We start from the raw sequence: 16,302 nt of genomic DNA, 5'->3' as shown, positions 1-16,302 counted from the left end.
CCTGGGTGAAGCCTGGTAGTAAAGCTCGTATTGTATATAGGCTGAGCAGTTCAGATATCAAACGGGGGCACTAACGCGGCTTAACACGTCAATTTGCAGCCGCATTGATGACTGATCAACGGCAACATTCAAAACCTGTATTTTAATTAAATTTAAAAGTTATGCCCTGCTCGCATGAGCAACGGTGAGCCCTAAGCCAGTATAAATATATTCTGCCTTCTTGTTTCGAGAGGACTGCTCTGTTCAAAGCATGACCGACGTTTTCCTACAGAGCAACAAAGTGATACTCATTTTATCGACTGCACAGGGATGATGTTTGGAGTGGACCCCTGAGCGCGAATTTATCTTCTGACCTTCCCATTGAATCGAGCGCCTTGACCACAGCACCGCATGACAGCAGTGGCATCGTTGCCATGTGGGAATTTTAATGCATACTGTTCATTTAATTTATAATTTACTAACCCCTACCATGGAAATATGGAATTTTACCGCCAGTTCGTGGCTGCCGAAGGAATGCTACTATGGTATAATAGAGGACACCAGACCTGAAATCCAGAGGTTTCCGGTTCCATCTCCCATCACGGTAGTTGAAACAATGGGCAAGTGTTTTTAATATCCCACCGTTTCTGTCCATCCAGGAGTACAAATCCACGAACCACAGTTAGTCAATCTGCAGGTTGTGTGTTTTGGGAGCAAGTTGTGGGTACTTCTTCACCCAAGGTATCTGGCAAGTGGACAAGTAGGCCAACATACCCTCTAGAGGAGAGCTTTCTATAGATCCCTCTAATGGGGGAGGCCCTTCTGACAGCAGTGGCATGAGAAAGTCATTGTGGGGACTGCACCTTTGCTACGGCTGCCAAATAAGATGAGCGCCACCTCTTGCTCATTTAAATAGGGCAGTGTTCTTCATTACAAGGCTCGTGGGCCACTGGTGGCCTTTAGTGCGGCCCCCAATGTGTGACACCTGACAATACACAAATGTGAAACGCCCCATCATGCTCTCAAACCCTAATGGTTTCAAATGTGTGGCGGCCCTCACACTGATGTCTTATCGGCGAAAGTGGGCCCCACTTTGAAAATTGGTTATAAACATTGAGTAGGGAGACCCTGTGACTCTAATTGCGTGGCTTGCCATTGCGTTTGTGTGCTTAATGAATTGGTAGACTAAGTCATAACGTTCCGTGTAACTTTAATTCTGGTATAATTGTAGGGCGGTGTAGCATATACACTTATTGAGCAGTGGGGAAGGCGGTCAGGCAAATGCAATTATGAACAACAATTTGAGAATGAGTAGAGAGAGAGTATGTAGCGTGCAGGTTAATTTGCATGCTAGAATATAATTAACTTTTTATTTGATGCAGGTCAAAGTGTCTCCCTGTTCAAATTAGCCTACGATGTTACGCATCTTCATTGGCAGCTTTGAGCCAGTGGTGGACATTCCACGTTTCAGTAGCGTGAGCATTTTTCTCCATACGACGAGTATTGTTGACATCCCACCAATTGTGCTACTTTATTGACCCTGGCAAATTTATGGGGATGAGCTGAGATTTGAACTCCAACTGGGATTTTAATTCGCAGCTTTCTGACTGCGAGCTGAGAGCTCTGGCACTAGCAAAAATTGAGACCATTATTGATATTAAGATTCATATCCTTGTACAGTTATTGTTTAGGACATTTGTATGATCTCGTATTGACATTTAGTACACTTTTAATCGTACTATACTCATTAAGTGGCTAACTTGGGTTGTCAGTATGTTACCCAAGTGTAACTGTAAGTTCGATAAAAAAAATGCCCGTGCACTCTTGTTGATAAAGGGAGAAATGCTCATAAAAATGCCATGGTGCCCGACTTGGACAACCGGACGTTTTCATTTACGCTGGAATGGCAATGGCCAATGGCGCATTCGGTTTCCTGTACGCGTCAAGCCGACGTGTCCAATAAAAAAGCCGCGCTTTCTGAAACTAGACATATATAATTACCTTCAAGGCTGATGCATTGCTTATATTTTGGATGATTTTGAAATCTTGACCGAGGTTGCCTAATTTGTGGAACCATCCTGTAATGAACTGGGCATAACGAGTTCGTTCGTTACGTGTCTTGTTTGAGTTGGGCGTTTCCAGAGGCGCTTGTGCGAACGAATGCAACGTACATGCACGCAGACACAACTGTCAAGGTGTTGCTTGTGCCGGGACATTACTGAGGGTGGCTCTCAATCTCTACGCTGCAATGGGAGATGGATGGGAGTCTCTAACTGGAGGTATTGGTTGATTAAGGATGGACACTGTAGTAGTATTATTGGTGTCTATGATAGTCTGATTGTTGGATAGTGAGAAATGACAACCATCCAGCAGTGGATTGTTCATGGTTGCTGTTGTGATGGTGAGGTAAAAATTCAGTTTAATACGAAAGGTAAAAGTCTATGGGAGGTGTATAGTTATATGGTCAATCTTGACTTAAAGCTTTCGTGACTGCAGGAATTCATATTATTTGGGTCTTTCGGTAAAGCAATGTAGATAGAAAAATAGTAAAATTATCATGACGTTTCAATCGCAACACAAGCAGTCGTCATCAGGTGAAAAAATATAGCGAGAGAGCTACCAAGGCAGGACAAAAATGCAGCGGGAGAGCTGCTGAAACACGAAGTTATATAGGCTTGAGATGGGCTCAGCCCAAGGGTAAGTGGGCGGGGCTAGAGGTGGAATTTGCATGTAAATGTAAGATTGGTGATGTACCTCCATAACGACGCAGCTGTGGAGGTGGCCATTGTATTGTGAGAGATTAGCTTATCAATGTAAATGCTCGATTTAAAGCTTTCGTGACTGCAGGGATTCATCTTCTTGGTTCTTTCGGTAAAGTCACGTAGAAGGGAAGTAATAAAATAATAAAAATAAAACATAATAAAACAATTCTCACGACGTTTCGGCTACAACGCAAGCAGCCGTCTTCAGGTGAAGAATGAGACACTGCCAAGCTAGGAGCTTATATATAAGCTGAGTTGGAGGTGGAAGAAGAAGAGAGCCTTAACAAAAGAATGTGCATATCAAGAGGAATTTAGCATATTCATGGGAAATGCGTAGGAGGTGGGCGGGGGGGTTTCAAAGTCATATTATGCCCATGCATTATGCAGGATCAGCAGCACCAAAGGGAGGGGGGGGGGTAGCATTAACAACGGGAGGGCATGTTAATAGTATGTAGAAGCAATGAAACATGTGAATGGGAAAACGGTGGCAGGAGATCCGCAGTGGAGCAAATAATGCATTCCCTGTGGAGAACACAAGATACACAGTTAATGCCAGTGAGTGGACTGCGGTCTGAAAGTCACCATAAACGTGAACAACAATCAGTTAAACAAGGCACCGTATTTACCGGGTAATACTTCACGCTACCTTTACCCTACCGGGTAATTCTTCCGAGCTACCTTTACCCTACCCTTTACCTTACCCCTTGGCATATCGACATCTTTACCCTTTACCATTTTACCCGGTAAAAAGGGTAAATTACCTTACCTTGCCGAGGCCTACTATCAGAATATGAGGGCTCGGGGTAAGCATTTATATCATGAGGCTGTGATGTTCCCACCCTACCTGCCGATGCTACCAGTCTCTCTGAGTTACATACACGCTAAATGTCTCACTAACACAGCCACCGTTGCTCCTTTTCCTCAATGTGGTGTTGTCCCTCGTTTTTTTTACGAGCTGGATGTCTCACTCGCACAGCATTTACATTGACAAGCTAATCTCTCACAATACAATGGCCACCTCCACAGCTGCGTCGTCATGGAGGTACATCACCAATCTTACATTTACATGCAAATTCCACCTCTAGCCCCGCCCACTTACCCTTGGGCTGAGCCCATCTCAAGCCTATAAAATCTTATTGGTTCTTTCGGTAAAGTCACGTAGAAGGGAAGTAATAAAATAATAAAAATAAAACATAATAAAATAAAATAAATTTTATTTTTATTATTTTATTACTTCCCTTCTACGTGACTTTACCGAAAGAACCAAGAAGATGAATCCCTGCAGTCACGAAAGCTTTAAATCGAAGCCTATAAAACTTCGTGTTTCAGCAGCTCTCCAGCTGCATTTTTGTCCTGCCTTGGTAGCTCTCTCGCTATATTTTTTCACCTGATGACGATTGCTTGTGTTGCGATGGAAACGTCGTGATAATTTTATTATTTTTATATCTACGTGTTCTTTCCGAAAGACCCAAAGAATATATGTTCAATGTCTTCACAAACTATTGTGTAAATTAAAATACAACTCAAAACTTTATCTGCGGGTGGATGTTATAGCTTGGTGGACTTTGCTGTGGCTTTGAAATGCTGGATAGTAAAGAGTAATGGCACAGGGTTTGAAATTGTAATTTGTTTTCCTAAAGCCACTGATGATTATCAACATTTGATTTTCATATTTCAGAAATTTCTAATCTTTCACCGTGCAGTGCATATTTGCATGATAATTGCGTGCTTTTTGTATTTGTGTTTTAGATTGTACTTCTGACTTGTGTACTTTTAATAGTGTTTGTTTTTATTGTTTTGTACATTGTCTACCTTGCAAAACTGATGCGTTTGTCAAAATGGCCTCTCACCTGGTTTTAACAAAGAGCCACCTATGTTGAACTTCTTTCGCACCCTATGCAGCCAAGCATGCTAATCTGAGGTGCGGAGGGGGGGACAACAAACGAAATACAAATAGCAGTTCTAAAGAAATAAGTTCAACCTAGAATTACCTCACCTGCAAGTTTTGTTAAAAGTTCTCGTTTTGCGTTTCCAGTAACCCGAATGACAAACACGATTGGTTGCCGGTTTGCCGCACAAATAGCAACAACATCTCTAGGGTTTGTGCAACACCAGTTGCTGAGCACAGAGCCAAAATGCCAAGCGGTCAGCAACATGACGGCACTATCAAAGTTGTAACGGATGAAGAGTGCAACGCGTTTCTTGAATTAAGCAGGGAAGCGCTTCGGAAAACCGATGATTGGCGGGAATTCCAAAGTGGAGCTATTCCTGGAAAGAAGCCGAAATGTAGACTTGTGGCTTGCAGGTATGGTGGTTGAACACAGTACAGATGAGATTAAACAGTCTGGTAGACTCCACATGAGTGCAGACGTTGAGTGGACTTCATGAGAACAGTAACCATAGTATTAGTGATAGCGATAGATGTTGCCACCGTGGGCATCATGGTGGCGAGATCTCAACTACCTCGCCTGGTGTACAGGAGGTCCTGGATTCGATCCCAACCCTGACGCCTGTATATTTAGAGTTTGCATGTTCTCCCCGTGGATTTTTCTCTAGGTCCTCCGGTTTTTCCTTCCACATTTAGAAACAATGTGTATTTTAGAGTATTTGGCTGCTATAAATTTCCACGTGATAAACCACTTGGTTGAGCTATCATTTGTGGCCAGGTTGCTTCTGAAACAGAGCGATTATAGCTCACTGAGCCTTACCTGGTAAAATAAAAAAATAGGTTTAGTTTTTTTTATTACGACGAGGGATAAGTAGGTGACTGACCGCCGATGAGCGGGTAACTTGAGTGAATCAGTGAGTGCTCAATCATCAATCACCCTGACTTCATTATAGTTCATTCTATCAAGTGCAACTAGATAGGAACTGGGTTCTCAACTCCAGATATGGCAACCACTGATCCAACTTTGGCTGAATATGTGCTGTGATTTTAGCAGGAGTAATAATTGTAATGTTGAAGGATTTGGAGCGGAACAGAATACCGGGATTCTTTAATGCCTCCTTATCCATATTATTAACACAGCCGTTCCATGACAGCTCAGATGAGATCGTTGCACCAAGCCAGTTTTAATGATGTCACTACGGATTAGAATATCATTGTTAAATATAATGGGAGGCACTGTGGATTTGCTAGCCATACGTGTTATCATGGACTGGGCTATTTTCTTAGTTTAATATGACCAGGTTTTTGTCACCCCAATTTAGTCATATATTTTATCCATTATTCCAACTTAAATCAACAATGTCACCCCTATAAATAATTGTGTAGTGATTGTAATTGTCACTGTGTAGAGCCGGGACTTGCGAAGTCACGGCCGGTAATGTTGTCATTGCGGGCAGCCCGGGTTGCGGGCTGCAGTACCAACACTAGCGGTGGTTGGGTCAGCGCTGGTTAGCGCGGAGGCACCGCGAGTAGTGTGGGGTGCCGGCTCCCAGTGAGGGAGCGAGAACGAGCGTTAGCCAGCCAGGGTTACGCTGGGGCATGATACTCTGGCTGACTTGTTGTCACGTGACCGGACGATATTGGAAGGGGGCCACTGGTGGCCGAGGGGCGAGGGGCGGTCACGTGGTCCCGGAGAGCTCTCAGGAACGTTCGAGAAGGGGCCCGAGGAGCCTGGAAAGTGGGCGGGGCTAAGGGCGGAGCCAGCCCCAGCCCGGGGGCATATAATGAGAGCTCTGTGAGGAGCTCGGGGTTCTTCAAGTGTTGGTGTTCGAAGATTCACATCGGGGAGAAGAAGCCTTTAGCCACGCGGTCTGGGACCCAGCAGCTTGTGGTCCGGACCGGGATAGCGAACCGTGTCTAGTTCTGCCGTAGCGGGGCTAGATGGGCATTCGAGACCCGAGCGTAGGTTATGTTGTGTTCGTGTTGTTGTGTTAATAAATAGTGTTGCTCCCAAGTTAATGTCTGCGACTAAGTTGGGCTCACTACAATTGTTTTCAAGTCAGGTTTGATTGCTTATGGGGTGCCACGGTCGTGAGATGTTAACTACCTCGCTTGGTATACACGAGGTCGTTGGTTTGATCTCTACCCTGATGCCTGTATATTTGGGGCCGTCCATAAATTACGTCACGCACCTGGGGGGGGGGGGGGGTCAGACATTTGTGACGAGGGGGGGGGGTTTGAGAAATGTGACGTCACATCAAAATGCGCAACTTTAAATGAATATAGACAACACGTTCTACTTAATTAAATAGACTTTTTAATGAATGTTTTCTCCTACAACAGAGTGCATCTCCACATTAAATACGCACTACAATGACAATAGTTTAAAGCGATTTGAATCATGTTTTATTTTCAAAATGGAAATATGGTTTGGGGGGGGGGGGCAGAGCTTTGTGACATCATATTTGAGGGGAGGGTCTGACTTTTTGTGACGCCGTGTGACGAGGGGGGGGGGGTCAAAAATCGTCCAAAATTGCGTGACGTCATTTATGGACGGCCCCTTTGGAGTTTGCATGTTCTCACCGTGGTCGCATGGATGTTTCTCCTGGTCCTCTGGGTTTTCCCTCCACATTTCAAAACAAGCATTTCGAGTGTTTGGCTGCTATACATTTTCACAGAACCCACTCCATTCGGCTATCTTTTGTGGCAAGGTCGTTTCTGAAAAAAAGCTGTTGCTCAGTGGGCCTTACCTGGTAAAATAAAAAAATAGTTCATAGTTTAGATAGTGCAGTGTCCAGTGCATTAGGCAGCGAAATGTCTTTTACTTTCAGCCTCGGATGATCACCCAAGACAACAATAATGACTCAAGTTATCGAGGAGCTGGTTTGTTAATGGTTGATGGTTCCCTCACTTTGCATGGTACAGCAGAATTGAAATGAATCGGCATAATTTTGCATGCAATTTCCTGTAATTCGCACATTATTGGCAATTTGTGACTGCCCCCTTAATCTCTGGGAGCAGAGATCCACGGAAAAATTGTTTGATTTCTTTCCGGGAGCGGATAATTCCTCCTGTAATCCTCGGCATATTACGCTGGCAGCTTTCGCGGATTAAGTTACCAGCATGGCCAACCTCCTAATCCGTAAATTTTTCACGGATTAACGGAAGCGCATTGCTAATTGTTCCCACAATCCTTTGGCACACCAAGTCATTGGTGCTAATTTTCCCACCCCCTCCCCGCAGATTATAGGTCTAACCTCCATGGGTGCGCCACAGATTACAGGATCTACGATTCAATCCCCCCAAATCAATGTGGATTAAGTCAAGGCGATAGGATGATAAGTACACGCATGAGTTGGATCATCCTTTTTTCGGGACTTGGGACCCGAGCTACATTGCCAGTTGTTGGTACAATGCTATAATTAGAGCTTGAATAGCCTACGAAGAATTGGGGCAAGTTCTGTAGCCAGCATTTTTTGACACGCAGCCTTGTATACCATTGGGACCATGAGCCTTGGAGGTGTTAAGTTTGGATTTTTCCTGATATACATTATGCACAGTGAATCTTTGTTGCTTCATCCGACTTTTAGAAGGAATTGCTGTCGGTGGCATTTTATTATTGCCATCAAGAGTCGAAATTGATGCATATGAAGTACCGTTGATGACTCTTGGACACCGTTGGTGAGGCACGTATTTATTCCGTACAAGTAGTCACAACTGTGGACATACAATACTAGAGGGGGTATCGGCCCCCTCACCCGGCTAGCTGGGAATACACTGCTAGCTATCTCTGACCTACCTCCTAGTCCTCCACTAACGGGCTAGGGGAGGCTGTCTGGCCCGACACTGGTAAGTCGGGCTACGGTACCCGGAGTCCCAGAGCACTATCTCTGGTTCTCGGGACCACGCCGCTGGCTCGGTCCTGCGCGGCCCTGACAAGGGCGGCGTCCCAGGGGAGTCCAGGGCTCTAGCTAGACGATCTTCAGTCTTCACTGGTTTAGCTTTAACATTCTGCCCCGAGCCCTCTGACACATCCCCCTTTATACTCCACCCCCGCTGAGGGGTGGGGCCCCGGGCTGCCTGGTGCGGACGTCGTTGAGAGCACCCCCCCCCCCGTGCACTCACGTAGCCCCGCCCACTGTGTTTGTTTCCCATAAGCTGCCATGCATAACGGCTCTCTCTCTAACACCCCTACACATATATGAATCAAAGCGATTGGCCTTGTCTTTTTGTATCAACAATAACAGACCCAGATTCATCCCTTTATTGGTTGAAATAGTTTGACAGCTTTAGCAAATTACTCGAATGGATTAGAACCAACTGGACAAAATGCTGCCAGTTTCTTGCATTCACTATTTTACAAAGAAATATTTAGCTCGCTTGATGTCACGTTTTGTTGTTGCAGTTATGTATTTGCCAAGCAGACAGAACGACTGGCAGTAACACCATCTTATGTAGAGGCTCTCTTTAAAAGGGACTGGTGCTTGGCGTTTCAGGTTACGTCTTGGTTCCGAGTTTTAGTCTTCCCAAAAATGATGACCATAAGGGACAACGACTAACATGCCCAGTACCATAACATGAGTAACAGCTGGTACACGCATTGATAATAATTCCATTTATCGCGCCTTTCTTAAAGGATATCAAGTGCTGTACAGGACACAGCAGCAGCAGACACTGAGCATACAATAAATTATATTATCAATTTCCTAAATTAGCAAAAAGTTTCATAAGCAGAAGCGTATAAATAGGTTTTAAGGCGCATTTTTAAAACGTCCACAGACTCCGAGATCCTGATATCCCATGGAAGACCGTTCAATAGCCTGGGGGCTACACGGGAAATAGCTCGGTCACCCATAGACCGAAACCTCAACCTGGGAATGCAAAAAATATCGGCATCCCCAAATCTTAGGGACCTTGAGGGGACATATGGGTGCAGCATATCAATGATGTAGACTTGGGCAAGATTCGGCATTTGCTGCAAAACAACTTTGTGCGCCAAAGGAAGTGAGAATCAAGTTCAAGGAGGCCCTCCTAAGCAGAAATATTGTCGCGCCAACCAGTGCACTAAGCCTCGTTAATGTTATGTTTTAGACTCTTGTGAGATGTACCAATTGGTTCGGTAACACCGACGGTGTACGGAGATGGGGTAGGAAGTCAGGAAACGCATCGATGGGACTGGTTGCCGGTTAGAGACATAATTTGGCATGCGAGTAGCACAGTGAGACGATTGTTGAGTTGCAAAAAAGGGAGCTTGTGGCCAGGTTCAGTTATTTGAAGGTGATGATGAATGGACGTGATGTGACTTAATGGAGAAAATGTTGCAGATATTAATACTTTAAAAAAAAATCTGATTATTTGAAGTGGGAGCCTTCCATTTTAGCAGCGGGAAAGAAATTAACATTATTTTTTACATATAATATATATTTTTTTGAATTAATCTTTAGGTTGAATAAATATTCTGAAAGAATAAAGGGGGTGGGGGGGGGGAGATAATACTCTTCACGAGAATTAACTGCTGTAGTGAACATACCTACAGCCAATGGCCACTCGATTCTCGAATGTGGCCTCACATGAGGGCCCCAAGAAACCATCTGCTTGAAGCTCCCCCTGAACCGAACTGGCCCAAAAGATGATTCCAGGTCACACACACACACACCTGCTAATGAGACAGGCTCCCTCCCAAATTGTCACCTATAGTTTCGGGCTCTGTATTATCAGATTGCCTACGGAAAACCGTTTTATTGGGGTACCATTGAAGAACACGCCAACTCAAGCTCGAGCAGAAAATAGGTACCGGCTACCTCGGGTACGGAAGTGGTGGTCACCTCCCTGGGCACGGTCTGTTAAGAAGACACTGGTGCTTAAGTGTTCACATGAGCCTAGTGCAACACAAACTATACAAATATAAAATAATAAATTCCTGCATGATGCTATGCATGTCATGAGAGTAAGAATCGATTTCAATTGATAGCATTTTTTGTTACACGTATACCACCTACCCGCCCATGTAAACCTACCCACATACCCATCCACTGACGCCTGGTGTTGTGTCACCAACCAAACGGAATGGTAGTGGAGATGCTTGTCTTACGTCCTCTGAGGTTGTGCATTACAGGGTTATTAATGTTTGTGCCACGATTCTCTTTCGCTTCTATTTTTGTCTCTTATTGCATGGTTATGTCGGCTTGGTGACATGATAAATATACACAGGCTGCCACAATGGTTAGCTCTGTTTGGTTTAGGGTTGGGTGAATAGCTGTGTCAACCCAAGTCTATTTTAAAAGTAATGTTGCTTCGATGCCTGTTCTGTCAGTCTATTAAAGTATTATTGTTTGAGGACACCCCCCATTTCAGATGCTGCTCTTATCAGACCATTTTCTAGAGACCCCAGCACAGACAGAGGTGATGCTCATCTTTGTTGATGAGTCAGTATCTAAAATTCCACATTTCTGTGGTGTATAATATCGCACATTTTTTACTTATCACAACTGAGTGCAATTTTTTTTTTACCCGAGAGGTATAACGACGATGAACATGATCACATATACATGGGATTATTTGACCATTGACTGGGATTTTATCTTGCGACCTTCCTTCCGATTGTGAATGAAGCAACCCAATAACGGCACCAGTCATCCGACTGGCCTAGTAATACGTCGAACTGCGTACGTTCACCTGGCACCGCCGAGGGCAGCGGCGGCACCTCGCTGCTGTCGGCGTCCACGGCACTCTCAGACCTTTTTATGACGCGCCGAGGACGAGCGTGCTGTTAAGGGCCCGACGGAACCTGCCTCGCAACCAAGCCACCGTGGCTGGCAGCACAGCCGCGTTGGAGGGACTGTTGACAAACGTGGCATTTGGCAAGGCCATTTGATCTGCTTTGCCTGTAAGCAGTAGAGGGTGGAGATGTTCAGAATAGCATTCGACTTCTGTTTTCCCGATCTGAGTAGAATGTTAGGTAATGCCACTGTTGGTGATTTTCAAAGTCGCTTAATCTAATTTATTTAATGATCACACAAGTGGACATCCCTTTACAAAAAAAATCCACCGCCGGATTAAAGCCTTTGCGTGTCGTTTGGTCTTGAGAATTGTTTTGCTGTACTTCTCCGCGGCTGGTCCTTGCGTGTTGGCGTAGGCTTGATTGCACCTATGAATGATCGCTTTATTCAAAACTAGCTTTACTACCCGGCTTCGCCCGGGACTTGGATTCACCTTTGTCTCCCCAGTGGCGATGTTCACACACCACACCAGTTACTCGTTTAAGGCTGAGTCGACCTAGGGGATGCCCAGGACCGGTTCAAATAATCGTCACTGGTGGTGGCCGTGAGCGGGAATCGAACTCGGGTCGCCGGGTTCGTAGAGCAGCGCGCTAACCACAACACTACAATGCGTTACGCTTCCACATGCGCGGGTCACGTGACAGATATGACGTCACAGCTCACTTGCCTTGCAAAAAATATATGCATTATTGAGCTCCCCCCCCCCCCCCCAAAAAAAAGTGTATATTTCTAATTTTTGCATGGTGTACAGTCTGGAAAGTACCCACATGGCAAATTAGCAGTTTGTTGCATGTCGGGAAGTACGCTAAACATTTTTAACAGACACACATATTCACAACTTTGTCTTTTATATATATGGAGATAAACCTGTGCTGCGACTGCAGCTTTGTGGTTTCATCTGGGTGCATTGTCTGCAGCTGTTCTCACTGTTTACCTAAGCCGCTGACGGCATTTCCCATTTTTCATTGTATTACGATTATTTTTTGTATTATTTTTTTAAGTAGTCAATCGGTACGTGCTAAATAATAGTAATCGAATTAAAGACTGAAAATTGCGTCATAATAAAGAATTACATTTACCTGCCTGAGCTTATCGGATTAGAATGTCTTTCTTCCAGATGCTGGACGCATGTTGCTTTGATCTTCATATATCTCGGCCAATAAAACTTACATCTGTGAAGAATTGAATGTGCATCTGGTGTGTATATCAAACACCACCATATGCCCAGCTGCCTTGGCCTTTATTGATTCCATTGCACTGTTTGCCAATGTTAAACATAACAAGGCAGCCGTGCAGGCCATCCATAAATGTTTCTCCCACATCCTGTACAGTCTAGGGCGCCTTACTTTGCCTACAAAGCTTGGGTAATTCTGTGGAATCTTAAGAATTGTAAACATTTATTTCTGTGCCTCCCTTTTAGAAATCGGGTGTTTACGATTTGCTAAAAATCCTAAATATGCCTAATTTTGGCTTTAACCAATAGTGGTGGCACATAGCTCCCAAACACAGCTGCAGCCGTGAGAATAACTGAGCCTGCTGAAATTGTGCACTTCCAGAAGACTGGCTGATGGGATATGTAAAATAATTACTTTTATTTTATTGTGTGGAGGGATGATATGGGAAGGAGAAGGTGTATTGTCTGCTTCTTTGTTTTATTGCGTATAGGCTTGGTTACAACCACTATTGGACTAACCACAAAGTGATAATAATGTTATTGACCCAGTTCATGTGAATGGCTGAGTCTTTCCCCCAACTGGGATTTTAATTCAGAATCTGATTATTGCAAATCCAGTGCTCCAAGCAAGTGCCACCTGGTTAGCAGTGGGTCGAGTGGTGGCTCAGTGGTTATCACATTTATCTACAAACCCTGAATCTAGGGTTCGATTCCTGGCCACCAACTTTGGTTTTGAATATCATAACTATTGCTGTATCTCTTATAGTTCGACTCTTCCTGAAATGAGTACCTGGTACATTGTGTAAATGTCAGCATTGGGGCGACAAAGACGGCCGGGCGTGTTTCGGACCACACCACCCCTTCGTGTCCTGCACTCGCCTTAATAACTGCTAAATAATAGGACTTTCTCCAAAAGTCTGAAATGCTGTGCGGGAGATCTTTTGCATTGGCTTTGTTGCATTAATGTTCGTATGTGTTTTTCTGTGCTGTTGCTGTCAGGCTCTGGGATATGGGAGTCTAGTCCTGAAAGAGCCAAGCCCTGGTGTTGGAGGAGGCCATGGATGGCCTCAAGGAGACCGAGGAGGGGGGCGTTGGGAATGCAGAGCTGGGCTCCGAGGGCACGAGCATCGTGTGCAAGCTGTGCCTGGGCGACACGGCACCGGCAGATGTCACAGCTCTACAGACGTGCCGTTGTGTCTACTGCACACAAGTGAGACGCCACCACCGTCTTCATCATTGCTCGCCATCAGCAGAGTCACAGCCTCGTATACAATCATCAGCATCATGACAATCAGTGGCACGATTATCTTTATCGGTAACATCGTCATCTTCATCATCTTCGTCATTGCGGTGATAATCGTATTCATAACTAGCTTTACTACCCGGCTTCGCCCGGGACTTGGATTCACCACGTCTCCCCAGTGGCGATGTTCACACACCACGTTTGAGGCTGAGTCGACCTAGGGGAGGCCCAGGACCGGTTCAAATAATCGTCACCGGTGGTGGCCGTGAGCGGAAATCGAACTCTGATCGTCGGGTTCGTAGCGCTATGCATGCGCGGGTGACATGACAGATGACAGATGTGACGTCACAGCTCACTTGCCGTGCATTATTCCCCACAAACTTTGCTTTTGTGGCCAGGACAGTGATATTTCGAAATTTACCTATTTTCAATGAGAAAACGGGCGAATTTGTGTATTTTCGATCACATAAAGTCAGAAAAAAATAACATGAATCAAGAGACAAATTCACCCGTTTTCTCATTGAAAATGGTCACAAAAGCAAAGTTTGTGGGAAATAGCCATAAGCAATTAGGAAATAACACTTGCTACCCAAGAACAAAAAAAAATGTTACACAGTCTTATTAGCAGTGGCAGCAGCAGTAAAGTCTTAATAATAATTACGCTTCTGAACCTGCATCCAGAGACCAGACTCTCTGCTGTCTCGAGATACCATCATAGACTGGTCTGTCACTCTTTTATCTAAAGACACATTTTCCTTCTGTGGCATTTGAAAAATAAATGACCGTGCTTTTCACTGTAAATGTTGAGTTTATAAAGCCATTCGGTGGCATCTGCGGTCACCAGGTTCATTCCATTCCTGCTTCCTGCAAAAGTGCAAGTTAAAATTTCAGTCGTGGGTCGACTCGGCATCTGCCTGGATCAAAAAAATAATAATGAGCTCCACTTTAGTTAAAAGGCAGCAGTCGTCATCCGTTGCAGACTGCAGCCATAGAAATGTCGAAATTACAAACACTGGCTGAGGGCCTCAAGCAGAGTTGCTCTCCGCAATGCCCCTTGTTTGAGCAGGGAGACGCTTTTGCCCTCTGACCTTGGAGCAAAGACATTTGGAATTTCTGATGCGAAACATGTCTTGCATCTTATCGCAGACCTGTGCACACCTTGCCCCACCGGTGCTGCTCTTCGGGCCAAGATTTTATCCGCCGCAGCATTTATTTTAATCCTCGCGTTCCATTCTCTCCACTGGGGTACTGAACGACCATTCTGAACTGGCTTTAAACGCTCACTGGGGTTGCTGCGTGAGGGACCTCTAAATACGAGGAAACACTCGGCCATCGGAACGCTTGTCGCACCAGTTTGTGAATGCGAGATTGTTCAAGCCCCACGGATGGATGAGGTAATGGGGTATTTTGCATTGGACATGTTTTGATTCACAATAAGTAATAATAATAATAGTAAGAAATGGACGCACCCACAACTGTTCTGACAAGTTTGGCAGGTAGCCACATGTTTCATGTACACACACTTTCGACTCGGCCCATTATCCGTCTGAGATGAATTAAATTGGCACTGCTTTGTGTGTTTATAAAACAGTTTATATATGTCAGTTGTATCATATTAATGTCAACATCAAACATCCCCCTGTTTTCAAGGTGCACTGCTTTGCAAGATGCAGTCTCCAACCATAAATTTACCAATTTCTCCATATTCTGAGAATAGCCATATGTCAAAACATTAGCCTGCTGTTCTAGTTATGGATGTGTGTTCCATTTGTAAATGTATACTTTGGGTGGATGGTAAGGTTCTAGGTTTGGGCTAGAGGCTGGCTGTGTTGGATGTGAGCCATTTTATGTCTGGACTATAGGGTGGATGTTTTAAGTTCACCCTCTAGCCCAAGCTATATAAAAGGAATGTTTACGATTTTTAGGAATCAGTTGAAATGTTCCTCACTCAAAGAACAACATGTGTGCGTGACCCGTCGCGAATTTTTAATAATTTGCAGACATTACATATGCAGCATGTACCGCGTGCACACATTTTGCGTAACACGACAAAGCATACAGGAGCAAGGTAATGGATGCACATACACATGACACGCACATTGAAAATTCAAGAAAGTCTGGTCAGGAAATCAAAATACATTATGCAAAAGAATGTGGATCATTGCTGCATTACCCCATATATGCCTGGCATGTATTTGCAGCTAACTCCAGTTCATTCAGTGCTTGCAATATCATCATCATTGTAATCATTATCATCATCAACTTGTAATCATTATCACCACCAGCATCAATACCATCACCCCCGTTATGATGATCATCAATCACACCTCTGCCATCGTAACGACCATGCGGCTTAAGCAATCCCCACCACAATCACTGCTGTCATCATCATTATCAGCATGCCACTGCCATCATTACTACTCTATTGCCATACATTGCAGTTGTACTTTTTTCATTATTTGCTTCTACACAACCAT

At 44.5% G+C, this 16,302-nt stretch overlaps 1 protein-coding gene across 1 annotated transcript in view; it reads left to right on the top strand.

The window, feature by feature from the left end:
• Window positions 1–16,302, top strand: part of LOC144931623 (putative E3 ubiquitin-protein ligase RNF144A) — a 41,424-nt gene that overhangs the window by 5,621 nt on the left and 19,501 nt on the right. Inside the window, exon 2 of the mRNA XM_078855707.1 lies at window positions 13,582–13,792. Within this exon, the coding sequence (XP_078711833.1) occupies window positions 13,640–13,792 (153 nt within the window). The 5' untranslated portion in view covers window positions 13,582–13,639. The remainder of the gene's footprint in view (window positions 1–13,581; window positions 13,793–16,302) is intronic.

Source organism: Lampetra fluviatilis, chromosome 4 (assembly GCF_964198595.1).
Source record: "Lampetra fluviatilis chromosome 4, kcLamFluv1.1, whole genome shotgun sequence".
Taxonomy (NCBI): Eukaryota; Metazoa; Chordata; class Hyperoartia; order Petromyzontiformes; family Petromyzontidae; genus Lampetra; species Lampetra fluviatilis.
The sequence above is the reverse complement of the archived record's forward strand: the minus strand, read 5'-3'. Positions and strand labels throughout refer to the sequence as shown.